Source organism: Melanerpes formicivorus, unplaced genomic scaffold (genome assembly GCF_026170545.1).
Source record: "Melanerpes formicivorus ecotype bairdi unplaced genomic scaffold, bMelFor1.0.p_v2 SCAF_1, whole genome shotgun sequence".
In the NCBI taxonomy this organism is placed as follows: domain Eukaryota; kingdom Metazoa; phylum Chordata; class Aves; order Piciformes; family Picidae; genus Melanerpes; species Melanerpes formicivorus.
In genome coordinates this window covers 18,444,938-18,465,276 of record NW_027142353.1, presented here as the reverse complement: position 1 = coordinate 18,465,276, position 20,339 = coordinate 18,444,938, and the positions used below count along the sequence as shown (strand labels likewise).

General features: G+C 42.7%; 1 protein-coding gene across 7 annotated transcripts in view; it reads left to right on the top strand.

The window, feature by feature from the left end:
* The window catches only part of MBNL2 (muscleblind like splicing regulator 2), a 118,378-nt gene that overhangs the window by 37,005 nt on the left and 61,034 nt on the right, over positions 1 to 20,339 (top strand). For all 7 annotated transcript variants that reach the window (XM_068167415.1, XM_068167600.1, XM_068167251.1 and 4 more), the window contains exon 2: positions 2,127 to 2,974. In XM_068167415.1, coding sequence (XP_068023516.1) covers positions 2,801 to 2,974 — 174 coding nt within the window. In that variant the 5' untranslated portion in view covers positions 2,127 to 2,800. The remainder of the gene's footprint in view (positions 1 to 2,126; positions 2,975 to 20,339) is intronic.

The window sequence follows — 20,339 nt, the reverse complement described above, 5'->3', positions numbered from 1 at the left end:
GGCCTCAACAACCTCCCTGGGCAACCTTTTCCAGTGTTCCACTTCTTTCATGGTAAAGAATTTGTTCCTAATATCCAATCTAAGTCTGCTCTTCTCTAATTTGAAGCCATTGCCTCTCATCCTACCACTACAGACCTTTGTAAACATTCTCTCTCCATCCTTTTTGTAGGCCCCCTTTAGGTACTGGAATGTTGTTAGGGCTCTCCAGAGCCTTCTCTTCTCCAGGCCGAACAGCCCCAGCTCCCTCAGCCTGACCTTGTAGCAGAGGTGCTCTAACACCCTGGTTGTTTTCATGGCCCTCCTCTGGACCCACTCCATGAGGTCCATGTTTTTCCTCTACTGAGGGCTCGAGAGCTGGACACAATATTCCAGGTGAGGTCTCACCAGAGCAAAGTAGCAGAATCACCTCCCTGGATCTGCTGGCAATGCATCTTTTGATGGAGCCCAGGACGTGATTGGCCTTCTGGGCTGCAAGTGCACACTGTCTACTCATGTCCATCTTATTGTCCATCTTATTGTCCATCTAAATCATTAGCTCTAAAATTAATCAGCTCCAAGTGCCTGTGGAGAGGCTTTCTACCTATCTTCCCTTTTCATCAGTTATGAGTTTTTTCTCACCTCTTTGTACATTTCCAACTTAACCTTGTTCTTCATCAATGCTGTTGGACAACACTGATGGAATATTTAATCTGAGGAATACTTAATTCATGCGTTGTACTATGCCACAGTTGCATAGAATTATTTAAAAATGCAGAATTCTCTTGCAACTTCTTATTCCTGATGGCCAGGTAAAGCTAGCAGTGTATCCTTCAGACCCATCCTCTTGCGTGTTGCAACCAAAACTAAATGTTTGAGCAATTAGCATTGCATTACCTTTATTTATGCTATCAGTGGCAAATTTTGGTGTAGATATCAGTCACGTTGTAAAAGCCTTTTTGGTAGCATTACTAAGTAACAGAAACGCCTTTTGATGTTAAGACCTGGAATTCAGAACTGGGATCTATTCTTGAAACTCCGTGTGAGTAATCCTTACTCATATAACTAACAATACTGACTTCAATTAAGTAAGACAAGTCCAAGCATATTCTTGCATGGGAAAGATGACAGTGTTTTTAGAGCTATTTTTAATGATGCATTTTAAAATCTCACTTGTTCCAGTCCTCCCCTTTTTCTTTATTGTGGCACAAAAATAAACCGTCAGCTGTTTCTGGCTGGTATCCGCAAAGTTAAATTTGTGTTCTTTTGAAGCTGAATAGAAGGAAACATCATGTCTGCGGTTTCACCATCTGCATATAAAATAGTCATTTATTTAAAAATATTTGTAATATCTAACCCTTTGATTTTCAGAACTGCTTATTTATAAAATATCCTAGCTATTTTATAGTCCCCAAGTAGCTTAAGTTCCACATTTAAGTCTTACATGGCTCAACATCAAAATCTATTTGTAAAGGTACATGAAAGCTAATTTAATCAAAGGAAGAATTAGATAAAGACTACTTCTTATTAGAAAGAACTCATTAGAGGATGATGACTTAGTGGTGAGTCCTTTCATGAAGCCTTTATGAAACAGCTTTTAGCTTAATGGGGAAGTTAACTATATTTTCTGGATCTGGAAGTATTGGTTTTTTTCCCCTGTAATTTTTCTGATGATAATTTAACTTTTTTCTCTCCCCTTGAGAAACAGAGGGAGAGGCAAAAAAAAATCTGAGCATATAAAATAATTTCTAAGGAAGAACAAATCAACAAGTGACAGCTTTTAATGTAGTAATTTAAAGGGCCAAATGATAAATGAATGGAAACACAGGTTCTTGTATATTGTTTTGGAGACTAAGCACATTGAATTGTTTCACAACCAGCATGCCTAATTATTGTGTCTGCCACATTCATCTATTTAAATCATTCCCAACTTCTGGATTGCTGCCTAGAATATTACTGCAATATGTGTTTCAACTGGTTATTCCCTTGTCATGCATAACTTTGGGAGGGAGGCAGATTTTGTTCAGAAAGAAGAAATACAAGTGAGCATTGGCAGTATATTTATAATGTCTGATAAAAAGGCATGATGGGTTTCGTAATGTTGATGCAAATGAGTTACATGTGAACTGATACTGTATTTGTTTTGTCAGGTCAGTGACTTAAAAAGTGCCTTTGCCAAGTCACTTTTATGAGTGAGGACTGCTACGCTTGTATTCTCAAAATCCCGTCTTTGCCAGCCAGACATTGCCTTCACCTTACACCGGGTGGAAGATACCTCAGCTGTCTCCATTTGCCAATTAGTTGATGGGAAACTGAAAGCAGCAAAAGAGGAAGAACAGTAATTATCACTATTCCTGGAACATGAACAAATGACTGCATTGCTTTTCTTGTGTAATCAATACCAGCGAGCAACTGTCAGAGAACTACTATTCTATCAAGGAGTGCCACTTCGTCAAAGGACCTTGGCTTGAAACTGGTGCATCCCTGATATAATCTACAAGTTCCCGTGTTTTCCAGACAGAAATGTGACTGAGCATGATTTTTCCCAGCCAAAAGTCTACAAGTGGGACTTAATGATTGATGAATGACTGCTTGCTGATAAACTTTCTCTGTTTATTCTGCTTTGTGTGCACTGGACGTCATTAATCGTTTCCCAGTTTTTTTAACTTTCTTTTAAATTTCAGTTGAATTTTTTTTTCTGGGGGGTTTTGAGGTATTTTTTTTTCCCCTTTTCTTTTTCCCTCTTCTTTGGCATTAGTTTTGGAAATCCTTTCAGCGTATTTCACTTGACAGAAATTTACAAGTTCTAAATCGGCTTTTCACCATGGCTCTGAATGTTGCTCCCGTCAGAGATACAAAATGGCTAACATTAGAAGTTTGCAGGCAGTTTCAGAGAGGAACTTGTTCACGCTCTGATGAAGAATGCAAATTTGCACACCCCCCTAAAAGTTGCCAGGTTGAGAATGGAAGGGTTATTGCCTGCTTTGATTCGTTAAAGGTAAGAAAAAACTGCATGTGTAGTGAATACGCTACTATACTGTACTGAAAGTGTGAAATGAGTTGCCATTAAACCAGGCTAATCAGAAAGTGATTTGTTCGTGGTAAGATGCATATTAATACAAATGTTGTTTGTTGTAACTTCTATTTATTGAAGCTTTTAGAAGATTTCTTTCTAAGGATTTTATTTTCCAGTGTCAATATGTTGTTTACAAGAATTGTGTGTGACTGGTACAGAATTGCTTACAGCTGGTGGGACAATTATATCCTCCTGAGCACATTTTATGATTTAGCATTGTTTCATGACAAACAAAAACATATAATGGCACAGTACTAGGACATTACCAGAGTCCTAATGAGGCAAATCATATAGAAAGAGTGCAGACTCTTTTGTTTAAATCAACAGAAGTAGGAAAAGTCTATCCATTACTTCAGTTTTGACACGTTGTTTACCCTTGGTATTGGAGACTTGGATAAGTTAATAGCATTAATAATTACATGTATGTACAGTGTAGATACCAAAGTTTGGAAGAGAGTGAAGTGATTCCCTCCTTTGGAGGATATTTTAGCAATTATGTTGTTAAGACTTGGCTTCCTAATGACATCTGGCACGCTTTAGAAAACTATTTTAAAAGAAAATTAATGACCTCATGGGCTTTGGGAGGGGAGTACACACTGTTTTGTGTGATGATACATTTCTGTTCTCATGTCAACAAAATGGAAAATCTTCTTTCATATCAATAAGTAAAGGGGAAAATGAGCATTTTTAAAAATTTTATTTTGAGAGCTTCACTTGTGGCTTTGTCTTTTGGGCATGGGAGAATGCTTGCTCTTTAAATTTAGTTGTGTAGTGTCGTAGTTTGGGCTGGGTGCCCTCTGCTACAGGGGTGTTTCCTGTGTCCAGAAGTCCAGCCCAGTGGGTGGACACAGGAAATTAGGTTATTTCCTACCATGATCCCTTGCACCACTATAAGTTTTATGGCAGGGTCTGGCACTTCCTCTTTCCTTCCTCTTCGCCACCCGGTAACTGGGGGAGAGACCTCCTGGCCATGGGCCTAACCGGGGGATGGGCAGTCTCAGATCTGGCCAGCTGAGACTAGTCTAGCAGTGGGGGAGGGGGGGGAAAGGAGGAGCCCTGGGGGTTTTGGGTGCACCCTCAGGTGGGGATGGGATCTCTCTGGGTCTGTTTTGGGGTCTCTCTTGTCACTGTGTTCCTAGCTCTCTGCACGCACTCACTGTTTTCTATTTAAACCTTCCATCACTTTTGCAATCTGTTTGTCTGAGTCGTTATTTCTGCACATGGTGGGGAGGGGGTTTGCCCCAACCCATTACATGTAGTTTTTGATTACTCACCCAGGCAGCTTTTACTGTGAAAGCATCAATGTGAACAAGAAGAAAATTCAGTGTTATTTGAAAGTGTTGATTTATCTTTATTATAACTCTTTTTCTGGTGCAATCCGAGATGCTGTATTACGTATCTTCTACATTTTTGCACTTTTTCTTTTGAGGATTTGGAAGAAAGCAACTTGGAGAAAATGTTTATGTTCTGTATATTTTACAAGCCAGAACAGGACTTTTGGAGTCATGGCAGTATGTCATTGAGTCTATTAATGACCTTAATCCATGGATTACTGCACGATAAACTGTAACAGCTTCTTTGTAGATGGTCTTCTGTGCTGGCTGTCTGCCAACAGGATAATACTTCCCCCCCTGCCCCTCCTTTAAACAGATAGGCCAGTGTGTGCAGCAAATAGGCAATAATCAGCTTTTATGAAAAACTAAGGAGTCAGTAGAAGTGGTTTTTTAAATACAACTTAAAACAATTGTAAGGAATCAGGGCTGTAGCTGGGAGGCTGGAGGTGGGCAGCAGGGCTTGGTCACTCCTGGATTGCCAGGACAGGTGATTTGCAGTGCAAGAGGTGCTGCTGCTACTGCATCATCCTGGCCAAAGCAGCAACATGCCTGTCCTCACTACCCAAGGACAGCATTGCCCTCCCTGACAGTATAGGTAGAGTTGCCAGCTATTTGAGCTGGAGACTTTTGTGCAGGGATGGCATTCACCCACGAATTGCAACCTAAGCTAATACCTGAGGAAGATCTTGAGGAATTGCTGTGGATAACTTGTTGACAACCAGCACCATTGCTCAGTGAAGAGAAGTCCAAACCCATGTTAAAGTAATCAAAACATGCAGGTGTGTTTTGTCCTAGTGTGGGAGGGCATCTGCTCCTAGGGGCCAGCTTGCTCTAGCCTGCTGGTGGCTAAAGTGGTGCTGCTCCATGCCACTGCCTGTCATCACTCTCTTCCCAGCTGGCAGAAGGAAGTGTGCACCTGGGCCTCCCATCTTGCATTTCCTAGTTGAGTCTGTTGAGTTAAATTGCTGATAAAGATGGGATTATACCAAGAAGCCAGATTGTGGCCTGAAGCAGCAGAGGTGGATATAGGTTTCTTTCTGCCAACTCTGTTGTAGGCAGAGGGAGATCCGATAATGGGACACCAACATCTTCAGCTGTTGCTCCTAGCTGCTGAGCATGAGCCAGAGCTGTGTTTCAGTGTGCTGCCTGACCCCACAGTGCATAAAAAGCTGTGAGGGATCATTGTGAGTGTGTGGCTCTTGGCTGCAACTGCTACCCTTGCAGCCATTATCTCCGTTATTCAGAAGAGTGTTTGTACCTCTCCATATGTATGTCAAGAATGTGCCTGGTTAGCTCAGTTTGCTTATGCTTCTGGTTGAGGGACTTATGTCATTAGTTGTAAAAATCTATCTGATGCATAGCTTTCAGGAATGCTGGTGTTTAATCATACAGTTTCAGAATAAGGCTTTTGCACTCAACTGCCTGGATAACTTTTCATGTAAGTAAATAAACAGAACAGTCTAGAATTATAGATAAAAATCAGAATGTAATTAAAAAAAATAAGAGCTGTTTTCCTTGCTGGATGCTGAACCACACTTTAATGCAGGCAATTATTTAGAGTTTATTTACATAATATCTGGAGCTTTGGAGACATAGCTTTTTAATGATCCTGGTTTAGTATACCTGCTGTATAAATAAATTATAGTGGGTATGTTGAGTCTCTTTGAATAAACATCTTCCTACCCAGAGAGGACAGAATTTCTTTAGTCTCAGACTGGGGATATGTGTTACATTTGGGTGGTTAAGCTGCTCCCTCAAATACTCTGAGACAGGCTTTCCTTTACATACTGATCATTCAAAAGAGCCACTGTTTTCAGAAGGCATATGAACTCCCTTGCATGCCACTACCTTTCCAGATTTCTAGGGTAGATGAGGGAGCATGCAATCAGTATCTATCAGCTGGGTCAGACTGCCAAAGCACAAGTTTAGAGCTACAGGAGAGAGTCCATTGAACGGCCAGAAAGTTGGATCTTGAACATCTCTCCTATGATGAAAGGCTGAGACAGTGGGGATTGTTCAGCATGGAGAAGAGAAGGCTCAGGGGGATCTCATCAGTGTATTTAAATGCCTGAAGAGAGAGTGTAAAGAGAACAGAGCCAGGCTCTGCTTAGTGATGACCAGTGATAGGACCAGAAGCAGTGGGCACAAACTGAAGTATGAGAAGTTTCCTCTGAACATCAGGAGGCACTTTATCACTGCAAGGGTGACAGAGCACTGTCAAAGGTTGCCCAGAGGTGTTGTGGAGTCTCCATCCTTGGAGATATTGAAAAGCCATCTGTACGAGGTCCTGGGCAGTTGAGTCTAGATGGCCCTGTTTGAGCAGAGGTTTGGACCAGATGACATCCAGAGGACCTTTCCACTTCATCTATGCTGTGATTGTGTAACCAGGAGCATTTCCACACTGACTTGCCCATAGCCTAAATGTTACATCTGCCTCAATGTTGTGCCACATCCTCCCTTGTACTCCCTCCACTCTCTTCGTAATTCTATGGTGTACCAGGATGGTAAATCGATAGCAGTTAAACCTGAGTTGTTGTTGTAGTTGTTGCTGACAGAAGGGAGAAGAGCCATGTGGCGTCAAAAGAACGCTGGGTGAGTTCTGCCACTGATAAAGCTGTAGCCTTAGGCCAGGCTTCTGGAGTGACATGATTGCATCAGAATCCAAATTTTCCCATGTTAAAGAAGTATATTTGTAGGTCTGTTGTTTCCCAGTAAAAGGTCAGCAGAATTTAACAGGCTGTTTGCTTTCAACTCAAAAGGGATTTTTGGCTTTAAATACCTGTCCTTGCAATATTTGATTTTTAGACCCAGCAAAAGTTTCAACAGCAACCCATTGGACTCATTACAGGTTTGGGGATACAAAATGCTCATTGTTGAAGGCAGTCTGGTCGCTGAATATCCTTCATCTGTGAGATGCTGCAGGCTAGACAGAAATAGCTGAAGACTAATGAGCCTGGTTCAGATTCAGGCCAGAAACTTGCTGATTTAAAGCCAGGTTCTGCTGCATGGGCTTTGGAGTCGCAGCTCAGCGTCTATTTCTCCCTCTTTGGTGAAGGAATAGGTGTATGATTCCTGTGCACCCAGTGGATATTGGATGCAGCAGTTGGAGAGATGCATGCCCGTTTGCCAGTTACATCATTGCCTTCAGCCATGTGCCTCCCTCCAGCTGAAGCCCTGCCATGGCTCAGCCACAGGGCACGCCCAAAACTGTACTGGACAACTGCCCTTTGTAAACTTAATGTGATGAGGAAAATGTCTCTGAGCTAATCTGGTTGACTATGACTGAGGTGAATGAAGGGGTACTTCCATAGTGAAGCCCAAAGCCCTGCTGGTGGTGGGAAGATGAAGGATGCTGAGGAAGCACTGCCAGAGCCATGTCTGCTGCCTTAAGTTCCTGAAGCCTTTTTGGAGCTCTTAAAGGCTTGTCTTTAGCTGCTGTGGTGTTTGTGCAGTAGGAAGGGTCTGGTAAGATGCCTGTAACTGGGAAGTTTGAATTTCAGGAAATGCTCTGTTTGTATTTTAATACTTCTTGCTGGATTCCAGTATCTTAATTTAAAATTGAAGAACCCAGATACATAACAATTAATATACTATATTAAAATCCCTCCAAGTTGGACACTATAAGCAAACCTGTTTTCAAGGCTCTCTTGTTCTGCTCATAGTAAAGAACAAAATCCTTTCCAAGAAATACTAACATATCATATAATGTCTGGGGACAAGAACATACAACACTTTGCTATATTTGGGCTGGGATTTTAAAAACCTCTCACCATTCAAATGAATGGGGAAGTCTAGGAGGGGGAAGCGGGGAGAAAAGGAAGCTGAGGGGAGACTTCATTGCTCTCTACAACTACCTTACAGGGGGGCTATAGCCAGGTTGGTCTCTTCTCCCCAGTAATGAGTAATAGGACAGGCTTGGGGGAGAGTGGCTGGAAAACTATCTGGCAGAAAAGGACCTGGGGGTGCTGGCTGACAAAAAGCTGAACATAAGCCATCAGTGTGCTCAGGTGGCCAAGAAAGTCAACAGCATTCTGGTCTGTATCAGAAATTGCGTGGCCAGCAGGACCAGGGAAGAGCTCGTGTGCCTGTAATCTGCACTGGTGAGGCCACACCTCAAATACTGTTTACAGATTTGGGCCCCTGACCACAAGGACGTTGAGATGCTGGAGCATCTCCAGAGCAGGTCAACAAAGCTGGAGAAGAGTCTAGAGAACAAGTCTTGTGAAGAGTGCCTGAGGGAACTGGAATCATGTAGCCTGGAGGAGAGGAGGCTGAGGGGAGGCCATATGGCTCACTGCACTTACCTGAGAGGAAGCTGTACTGAGGTGGTTGTTGGTCTTTTCTCCCAAATGATAGAACAAGAGGAAATTGCTTCAAATTGCACCTGAAAAGGTTTTTATTGGATATTAGGAAAAATCTTCACTGAATGGCTGATCAGGCATTGGAATAGGGTGCCCAGGGAGGTGGTAGAGTCACTGATCCCTGGAGGCGTTCAGAAAATGTGTAGACATGGCATGGCATTTCAGGACATGGTTTAATGGCCATTGTGGTGTTAGGTCAATGGCTGGAATCAATGCTCTCTGAGGTTGTTACCAACCAAAACAATTCCATGATTCTATGACAGGAGGAAATGGCTTCAGATTGCACCAAAGGAGGTTAAACTTTGATATCAGAAGAAACTTCTTCCCTGAAAGGGATCTGAAACATTGGAACAAGCTCCCTGGGGAGGTGGTTGAATCCCTATTCCTGGAGATGTTTAAAAGACACACAGATTGTGGTTCTAAAAGATGTGGTTTAGCACTAGCCTTGGTAGAGTTAGATAATGGTTGGACTCCATCTTAACAGGTCTTTTCCAACCTAAATGATTCTATGATTCTGTTCTATGGAAAGCTTGACAGATAACATTTTGCTAGGGGTCAACTCTCATGTTTGCAGGCAGGTCTGGGGTTCAGTGTTATTTCTTGTCTTAGATTTATACCTTCTTTGCAGGTCAGCTACTAGAAGTATATGTTGTTTAAGCCAATACAGATAACAGAAGCGGTGTCTTCAAGATACTTTCATTGCAAATTTTATGGTAGTAACAGGAAAATGGAAGTTTCTCTAGGGGTATAGATGGCTATTTCTGTATTTTTTTAAAATCTATTGAGTAGTGTCTAAACACTTTGAACTGTTCTATTTATTGAGCCAGCAGACCAGTGTGAGCTGTTCATTTTCATTTTCATGAAAGCCTTTTTAAGAATGTGGCTATCTGGTCTCATTTGGGACCACAGAATAAAAGGTAATTGAAAGCTGTACAGAGAGACCTGTTTTCCAATTTAAAAGGGTTCCAGGAAAAAAAAATATGACATTTTAGGGACATCCACTTTGTTGATATATCTGGAACTGAAAATAATTGGTTTGAAATTACCTCATCTTTATTTAGAGAAAAAAAGTGTCTTTGTAAAGTGAACTCAGAGTTGGGATGCAATAGGTAGTCATTTGCCTTGCTGGGATTCTTTTGTGGGTCTCTAAATGTTTTACAAATGTCAGGGATTCAGGATCATCTCACACTTTGAAGTAAGTGATACCTGCTGTCACTCAGCAAAGTGAGGCGATCTGAGCAGGCTGTGTATGAGCACCATATGCAGGGAGGACTGACTAGTTCTGTCTGTACTAGAAAGCATTTAAATGGGTGTTTATAGCATCCTGGTTGGTTGAATTTCTGCTCATTGCCTGGTTGTCTGATGTGGCACTGTTCACAGACAAGGTGAGTTCAAGGGCTGTGCCTACAGCTGGTGGAGAAGAATGACTGAAATGGGCAGGCTCATTTCTCTTGGGTGACAGAGTAGCTAATTCCTTCTGGGCCCAGAATTTTGACTGCTTTGCTGCAGTGACCCAATTTTAGCAGAACGGGAGGGTCTAGGTTGCCCTCTTCAGTAGTTGTGGGCTCTGGGGATGTGAAAGTTGCAGGCTGAAACCTTCAGGTGGGGGATGCAGAATGTAGATCTCACTCTTCCTGCAAAGCAACAAGTTTGAGCACGTTCTTTCTATAGTCCAATAAACTACAGGTAGTCTAAGAACACCACCTGGCAGAAATTTTCTGTTGTCTGAGTTTAGTGGATGTGAAGAGAAAGTGTCAATCAAGGCCAGTGTTAGGTGGCAGAGAATTAACTCTGTGGGCTTCCTCTGTATTCGGAATAACAGCAGCTGCCTTGGGGCAGACCGAAGCCTTGCTTATTCCAGTGACCCAGTAATGGCCAGTAGTGGATATTTAGGAGGTAGTGTGCAAACACCACAGTTTCCTAATGATGTGCTGCTCCAGGCAACATTGAAAGCTGGGACTTACACGGTCGTACTTATTAGCTCCAAGTTACCTTCTTTCCCCTGGATTTGCCCTGCTGCTTTTTGAATCATGTACACCTTCTGCACTCACAGTATGCCACAGTTGGAACTTCCACAACTTCATTGTGTACAGTGCGGAAATACAAGCACAGAATTATTGAGGCTGGAATAGGCCTTTGAGATCATCAAGTCCAGCCCATGACCTAACGCCACCACATCAACCAGACCATGTCACTAAGTACCACATCCAATCTTCCCGTAAACATCTCCAGGGATGGTGACTCCACCACCTCCCTGGGCAGTCCATTCCAGTGTCTGATTACCCTTTCCATGAGGAAGTACTTCCTAACATCCACCCTAAACTTCCTGGTGCCATTTCAGGCCATGCCCTCTTGTCTTGTCACAAGTTGCCTGGGAGAAGAGCCTGACCCCCGCCTTACTACAACTTCCCCTCAGCTAGTTGTAGAGTTGATAAGGCCCCCCCGCCCTGAGTCTCCTCCGGGCTAAACAACCCCAGCTCCCTCAGCCTCTCCTCATAAGACTTTCCCTCAGGAGCAAGTCCTAACCTGTTGGTGCTGTTTCTGCCCTCAGACTGAAACTATGGAAAGCAAGAGAATTTGAGCCAGTTGGAGTTCATTATGTAGGCTATTAGAAAAGTCAGGCATCTCCTTCAGGCCCTGTTTAATTTCTGAGTTTGCTTTAGCAGCACTGAGCATGAAGCTGTCCTGGCTGCCAGTAGTATCCCCTGGCACCACCTCGCCTGTTAGATTTTAAACGTGCATGCCTTGTTTCAACTTGATATGTTACATTCTCAAAGGAGAACCCAGGTGGACGTAAGGAAGAAGTTCTTGACAAAGCGTGTGGTAAAATACTGAAACGGGCTGCCCAGGGATATGGTTGAGGAGGCCGTGTCCCTGGAGACACTTGACATGGCCCTGGGCAGACTGATCTAGCTGGAAGTGTCCCTACTCACTGTAGGGAAGTTGGACAAGATGACTTTTGTGTGTCTCTTCCAACCCAATGCAATCTGTGAACCTGATTACTGAGGTTGTTCAGAACCTTTTTCCCTCTGAAGGTGTGGGTAATCTTTATTCGCAGTTAGCTGGTTCAGTGGCAAAGCCTCCTGGTGGTCAGGGTAGATGCCTTTCACAAGTAAGAGACCTGTCAGACAGCTTGTGCCTCCTTTGGCCCGTTAGAATTGCCTGATACGAGTGAGTGGGTGTTTACCAGCAGTTTTTACTGTTGGTTTCAGTGTGGTAGAACTTGCTGAGCAGGTTGCCTGGCCCTTGGCCTGGGGAGAAGAATGAGCACTAGGAGCAGAAATGGTTGAAAGAAAAAGTGATTAAACAGTCACTGAAGGATGTAATACAAATACATCTTTTTGTTCACTGAATTGTGTTGTCCTGAGGGACTGGAAGAGTATTTAGTAGTTCCTGGACAGTTGGTCTTGCTGGGTTATCTCCTGGAGCTTGCTGCTTCTAGAAGCTCTAGGAGAGACTTGTGAAGAGCATTCTCAGGTAGTCTGCTGTACCCCTTCATCTCAGATGCATCTGCCACTCAGTTATCAGTCTAAGTCTTATTACATGAAGAGCAGCTAGGTAGACTAATTAGAGCTGCAGGAAACCTTAGGTGCAAAGGGCACAGTGTTTGGCAGATTTTCTTCAGATTTTCGGGCGTGCTTCATATACCCATTGATTCACTGTGTAGTTTTTGTTGCTCCCCTAAGCTTTATAATAACCAGTCTGTGGGTGTAATGAAGGCAAAATTCAATCAGAGTCTCTGACTCATCCCATCACTAGGATTTTGAACACAAGAGCAATTGCTTGCTGCCCACTCCTCCCCCACGCTCCCTATTAACTCAGGTCACTCACTGTTCCCACAGGCTTGCTCTCTCCAGGTCTCCCCACCTACTCCTTTATTTTTCTGGCAGGTGGTTTCTCTTTCATTCCTGTCTCCTTTTTTTTTTTTTTTTTTTCCTTTTCCTTTTTTTTTTGGTCCCTGTGTATTTAGCTTTTTCTCAGTTCAGTCATCAGCTGTTCTTCCCAAGCTGTTATACTTTGACTGCATCATCAATACAAAAGACAGGGTTCTGCTCAGATGCAGAACCTGATGTAAAAGCCTAGCAAAGACAAGACCCATGTTCCTATTAGTCCAGGTCAGATATTTGAAATCTGAAAACCAAAACAGCAACAACAACAAAGCAAACAAACAAACACCACAAAACCCCACGCAAAAAGAATTAGGGGGTTTATGTGCTAGTCTGACAGCTTTACCCCCTCCTAATCGTATCCTCTCATACGAAGATGGCTCCTTGTTTTTGAAGAGGTGGATGTGTTGGAAGCCTAATGCAATAAAGGAAAGTTGTCATAGTTTCAGAGATGTTGGGACATACCATTGAAAACCTACTGTGAGGTACCTTCTGCCTTCTCATCTGCTTTGTCAGTGAGCTGTATGACAAGGTGGTGTGACCAATGCCTCAAAAGTCAGATAACCCCAGCGCTTGGGAAGGCAAATCACTGAGCAGTAAAAAGAAAGAAGGAGGCAGTCAGTGGAAAACTGCATGAAAAACTGTGAAAGATGTAGCAGCTGTGGTGCAATGTGTGCACATGGGCTCAAGGAGTCAGTGGAGCTCTCCTGCTCCCACTAACCCTTCAGGCCTGTGCATTTTTCCACAACATGGCACTGTGCACTGTTGTGCTCCTGACTGGAAGATGCCCTGGTACTGTCACCATAGTGTAGATGTACCCATTTTCATGAGGCATCACATGTCTTCAGCCTTTGCTTCCTCTGAGGTTTGTTTGGCTTGAACGAGAGGGGATCTGTGGTGCAGTGTCCTAGCAGGTGCATGGATAGCCTGGCTAGCTGCCCATCAGTTGTTCTGCTGCTGCCTCACCTGCATGTCCTGTAGGCCAGACATATTTTTTAAAAAGGAAAAAAAAGAAAAAGCCCAGTTTGAGCTGTGAGCACACTGCAGCAAAGCTGAGCCTTGGACTAAATGGGTTCATGCATCATATATTGTCAGGAATGGAACTTACTGAGTGTCAGACTGGTGGCACCTATAAAGATACAGAGTGGCCATAAGAACAGCTCAGCTGTCCTTAAGAAGCTAACTGAGCTGCTAGGACCATCTGTATTCATTCACAGTGAGCCAAAACCCCAAAATCCATCGAGACTAAGCCCTGGTGCCTGTGTCAAACAGTCCCCTACCCCTCAACCACCTGCCAAGTGAAAACTCAACATAAGCCAGCTTTTTAAGCTATATGTAATATATAAAAGTCAAGAGACGTTTTTCACCCTGAGATTGCTTTCTAGGTCATCATTTAAAAATTGATATGTATCTGTTTGCCATGAATAGAACCTGGGTCTTTGAGCTTGATTCAATTGCCCAAACAGAGGCATCTGATACTATTTGAAATACACTAGAGTCCTCTTGATGGCTTTCCAGTGACATGTCAGAGGAGTGTATCATATCTGCTGGCACCACACAGAGGTCCAGGATGTCCCAGGGTACTCCAAATGGTCCTGCTGACTTCTCCATGGCAACAGAGTGAAGCCCATCTTGGGAGGCAGCATTAGTTTTTGTAGCAACTGGAGACTGACGTCAACTGCTTTGAGTAAAAAGATGGACAATGCATTTGCCACAGTGGTGACCTGGCTGAGAAGAAAGCTGAGGTATAGGTCAAACCCAGAAGAGACTATCTTCTGTAGCAGAAGAATGCCCTTGTGAATATCAAGAGAGGAATTAACATTTTCAGTGTGCACTTTATAATTCACCATTGGTAGTGCTAACAGCTAATGTAAACTCAATTTGAGATAGTTGTGAATGAGGTAACTGGGCTTGTCTTTTTCTTACCTATGACAAGAAAGAAAATATTTCCAAACACGGGGATATTATGACAGTGAGCTCATGCTGTCCATCTTTCAATTTTATAGAGACTTTTTGCAGATTTAAATTGAAGAGCAACCGTAACTACCTCTTCATGAAGATTTTAAAGCTAAGAATTAACCAGAATAGCTGTCTGTGCTTTTGAAAAGCTACGAAAGTTACAACAAAGAAATTGTTTCCCCCTGAAATATAATTCTCCACTACTTCATTTGCCAATACGAATGTGTCATATGTGTACTACATACATGTGTAGTCTGTTTCTGATACAAAATGGGGGGAAAAAATATTTGCTTTTCAAGGAAATTCTTAATGGTGATTTTCCTATGGTAATGGAGAAGAATAGAATAGAATAGAATAGACCAGGTTGGAAGCATGTCCAACCTATCAACTAATCCAACCCACCTAATCAACTAAACCATGCAGCCAAGCAACCTATAAAGTCTCTTCCTAAACACCTCCAGTGATGGTGACTCCACCATCTCCCTAGGCAGCATATTCCAATGGCCAATCACTCTTTCTATGAAGAACTTCTTCCTAACATCCAGCCTAAACCTCCCCTGGCGCAGCCCAAGACTGTGTCCTCTTGTTCTGGTGATGGTTGCCTGGGAGAAGAGCCCAACCTCCGCCTGTCTACAACCTCCCTTCAGGTAGTTGTAGACAGCAATAAGGTCACTCCTGAGTCTCCTCTTCTTCAGGCTAAGCAACCCCAACTCCCTCAGTCTCTCCTCATAGGGCTTCTGCTCTAAACTCCTCACCAACTTCGTTGCCCTTCTCTGGACACGTTCCAGCAAGTCAACATCCTTCCCAAACTGAGGGGCCCAGAACTGGACACATGTAATGAAATACATTAAAATGCAGGCTACTCCCCAGACATATTTTGCCTTACCTGTGTCAGGTATTTGCCTTACTATGTGTGTCAGCATTGTTAAAATTGGTGGTGTGGGATTTGCATGTGCAGAGATAGAGGTGTGCAGATATAGGTAAGGGAGGTATTGTGAACTTCTGTAAATTATGTTGTTGGTATAAAGGAAATTTTGTGCTTCATGTTGAACATGTTGATGCTGTCAAAGTTGTAGTTTGTGGCAGTTCTCAGTATAAATCAACATGAATAGTATTTTGCTGCAGAACTCCCATTACTTCAGTGAGAGCAGCATTCACTGATTAGCATGCATGAACAGGTTTGTATTTGAAGTGCAGGAGAAGTCTCTGGTTCTTTTTCTTTAATTGAACCTTCTGGCTATAATTGTTTTTAGCCTAGATTCTTGAGGAAATGAGGCTTATGAAGTCAGGCTGCCTCTCTTTTCCTCCTTCCTTACTAACTTGTGAACCCACTGGCCTGTTTCAGACAAGTTTGACAAAGAGATTGAACTCTCAAGGATAATTCAATTCCTACAAGGAACAGTCAAATAGTAGGATGGAGAAGGAGGGAGAGACAACTAAGGCCTCCCAAATGAAGGAAGAGGTTCTCAGAGAGTCCAGACAAGAGGAGATCCTTAAAACTCAGTCAGCTGCAAGGAAGCCAGGTTTTGGGATGTGCAGTCATTTGTAAATGTGTAAAGCCCCTGCCTTCAGTTGTGCCAGTGTTTGCAGCACTACCTGTTTAATGATGCTGTCACTCTCCATGCTGAGCCGAGCTATTGCAGAGGACTGCTTGCAGTCATTCCCTCTTACCTTTAGCCTTCTCTTGCTTGGTAAGAATAGTTTTTCAAAAATAGCAGATTTATCTTACAGAGTTGTTGGTACTTACCTATACTTCTTTGCCTTTAGGAAAAAGGAATGTTTCATTAGACATGTGCATTTAGGTCTGATCTGAGATGGTTGTGCAATGGTTTAAAGCAAAAATCAACAAACGTGGCATGACTGCAGCATGGTAGGAATAACAGCAGCAGATTCAACTCAACCTATGTCACAAGGAGAAGATCCTGGCTGACAGCTCAGGAAGGTGGCACCTCTCACTGAAGCTGGCTGTTGTATAGAGCACCACATGGAATATAAGAGGCAATAAGAAAGAGAAAGAGAAGGTGGCATTACCAAAGAAGCATACAGGGTTAAACTGTTCTTTTAGATGACATACTGGAACAATGAGGGAAGGAACTTCTATTTGGGCTATCCTTGATAGTTGAAACATCCTAGATAAATTTGTAAAAAGTGCTGCTACTACATAACATAGTCAGCTGTTGGCTTGAAAATAATGTCCTAGACTAAACTAACCTCATTATAATGTTAAACTCCACATGTCCTAGCTAGAAGACCACTGCATTTCACTGTATAAATACCTGCTGTGAATTTCAAGGTGTGTGCTAGCTTTCTGAGAATACACAATCTGGCACAACTGTGTAATAAACTAGTGTTGCTTTCTAAAGGTATCATTAGGTTTGGAGACTTCTCTTGGTTACAATTTTCGGTAACAATGTGACTCTCTGTGGTTAGAGCTCATCAAGAAGGAGGGAGTTTACAATTATCATTTCTGCTGCTAGGTTTCTTGGGGTATGTTTTCTTTAGGCAGCCAATTGATGAAAAAACCTGACAACCGTCCTGGAAGTAGAGGTGACTACATTTTATGTAAGAACCATATGCCATTTTCCTGAGCTCTTAGCTCTCGTTTTCAGAGCAGCAGCCCACAAGGCTATTCCTGTATCCTGCTGGAGGACCAGGCTGGTCTTTGGCTTTACTCAAGGCTGGCCTAAGAGATGTTTGCTCTTTCTTCCCCCAAACTTTAGGCAGTGTAAGTCCTCCATTGTTCCATGCATAGCTAATCTTTTAAACAAGTACTACTACAAAACAAACCCCAACAAATTTAGTCAGCTTTCCCTAAAGCACCAATAGTACTATGAGCAGGTTTTCTTTTATTGCATATTTCAGCATGCCAGCTGTTACAATATCTGTAATGCACGTAACAAGCAAGGGAGTTTATTATTAGGCAATTGAATAAGGCTGTTCTTCCTAATGAGTCATTTGCCTTTCAGTCCTGGATGTTGCTGTGATCTGTGTCGATTGTGTCTTAGTGTGCTTTGATTTGCTATAAAGCAGCTGTGCATTTCAGCAACGCACATGAGAACCAGGAGTGTAAAAGTAACAGGCAAATTTTATATATGCCATAAAGAAATGATGGCAAGTTGGGGTTGGGTTCTGTTCCAGGGAAGTTAACTAACGGATATACCGAAAGGCTTTGTTTGTTTCAGTGTGCATCTGATCTTAGACTCCTGTATTGCTTGAAAAGAGATGCAAGTAGAGCAGCCCAAAAGAAGAGAGAGTGACACAGCTGAGTCAGTAGAGGCCAGTAGTAAACACTGGTGCCCTGCATTGCTTTGGATGCCAGGAGAAGACCACAGAGAGGACAACACAGTTCAGAAAATGCTGCCCTGTTTTTTTAACTGATGCTTCTAAAAGTAAGGCAGACACAAAGAAAGGGGAAGGCTGTGGGCAGAATTTTGTGCTGCTGCTGTGTGTAATGTTAAGCAACCTCTTTAAACACCCTGGTTTGATAGGATGATAAAAAACAGCAGGTACAGAGAGTATGGGAATGGTGTTGTTTCGAGGGTGTTTGGGTGATGATCATGTTTGCTTTGGTTGTTTAATTCAGTCTGGTTTGGAACACAGTGTAATATGGAGTAAAAATTTGCTGTGCAACTACAGACAAAGAAAATGCAAGACGACCTCAAATGAGCTGAAGGGAGGGCTGGATCTTTCTGATGTGTCATCTGCAGAAGCATTATTAAAATTGTTTGGATTGATAGTTTATTGACTTTGCATTCGCTATGTACATACTTGTGTGCAGTTAAGACTGGAGTTTAAAAACATAACCACAGTTTATCAGTATAAATGCAGTATCTTTAACATGCTTTCTCTTCCCCAAATAATATGGGGAGACATTCTTAAATTCTATTTAATCACAATATCCTAAATGTGATTTTTTTTCTCCTGTTTTCTATACAGGATTGCATTTATCTGACAAAGCAACCTGTGTTGCCTCTTAAAAATCTGTGTAAAATTCACAGTGTGTGTAAATATGTTCTTATTTATTTGTCTGCTATGGGTTATAGCTTATACCAATCTGAAAATTAACAAGTGGTGAATCAGAAGATATTGATCTTTATATGTATATTTTAAAACACCTCTCCTTGCACAATGCTTGTGTCTGCCTGTTTTGAGCTGAAATAGTAAGTCTTCAGTGTACAAGTCTTAGTTACTACTCATACTGTAACAGACCTCTATTGTATAGCAGATAGTATCATAGTATCATTCAGGGTTGGAAGGGACCACAAGGATCATCTAGTTCCAAACCCCCTGACATGGGCAGGGACACCCCACACTAGATCAGGCTGGCCAGAGCCTCGTCCAGCCTGGGCTTAAACACCTCCAGGGACAGGGCCTTGACCACCTCCCTGGACAACCCATTCCAGGGTTTCACCACTCTCATGGTGAAGAACCTCCTCCTCACATCCAGCCTGAATCTCCCCACCTCCAACTTCATTCCATTCCCCCTAGTCCTATCACTACCTGAGATCCTGAGAAGTCCTTCCCCAGCCTTCCTGTAGGCCCCCTTCAGATACTGGAAGGCCACAATTAGGTCACCTCGGAGCCTTCTCTTCTGCAGACTGAACAGCCCCAACTCCTTCAGTCTGTCCTCATAGGAGAGGTGCTCCAGCCCTCTGATCATCCCTGTGGCCCTTCTCTTGACACGTTCCAGCGGGGTTACTAGGTTATTTAAATAGCTTTTGACACTGATGTGTTATTTGATGCAAAGTTTTTAACCTCTCTGTCCCTTTGTTTTCCCTTGCGAAAGGGATGCAACAGTTGAGATTTTTTTTTCACTTATCTTCTCCTTCTTTTAGAAATAGAAATTAATAAGCTGTTCAAGATTAGCGAGAAGAAACAACACTTTCTGTGAGACCTGCTAACAACTGAGGAAAAAACCCACAAAAAACCACAGATAAACTTCTGTGCTCACAAGCCCCTTTTTGCATCATATTTGTATAAATTTCTCTGTAGACTGTCCTGGAAATACAGAGCAAGCATGACAATACTCACTTATAAAGAAAAAGTAATAAAAAATAGTTGGCATCTGTAAACCAACTTACTATTCACATAGAGGTCCATGAATGCATAGAAGACATACAGAGATGCAGAATATGTAGTGCTTGCTGTTCACTAGAGTTGGCAGACCTAGAGTGCATTGGACCTAGAGAGTCAATCCTACAGCACAGTTTGCCTGTAGGGTTCTGTCACCCAAAAAAAGTGGTAGCTTGGGGTCAAATGATACAGTTAAGAGAAACTAAGAGCAAGAAGCTAGGTGGCTTCTGCAGCTCAGAGAATAGATTCGTACCCAAAATTATGGAGGGACCTTTGTCTACCTCTAGCAGCTTGGTGGTCGAAATGTAGTTGTAATCCAAAGATCAGGGGAAAATTAGGTAATTAATTTAGGTTCAATGGATGTAGTATCTAAAGTTAGGGCTCTCCCTCTTGAGCTGTTGGCCCAGGTGTTTAAATCTGGCCTTCCCAAACTAGATTGCATGAGAAGCCCCTTGAGTGAGGGACATCTCCTAGTCACCTCACAACTGCACCCACAGACTGGTGCTACACTGAAGGCTTTGCAGAGAGTGAGTTGCATGTGCTGATTTGCACTGGAAGAGACCAACGCCTGCTCCCCCTGGGAGTGAGACTTCCTTTCCAGCTTTTTTAAAAAGAAGGCATGTCAGAGATTCTCAAAACCTATCAAGCACACAGTGTTTTTGTTTTCATGATA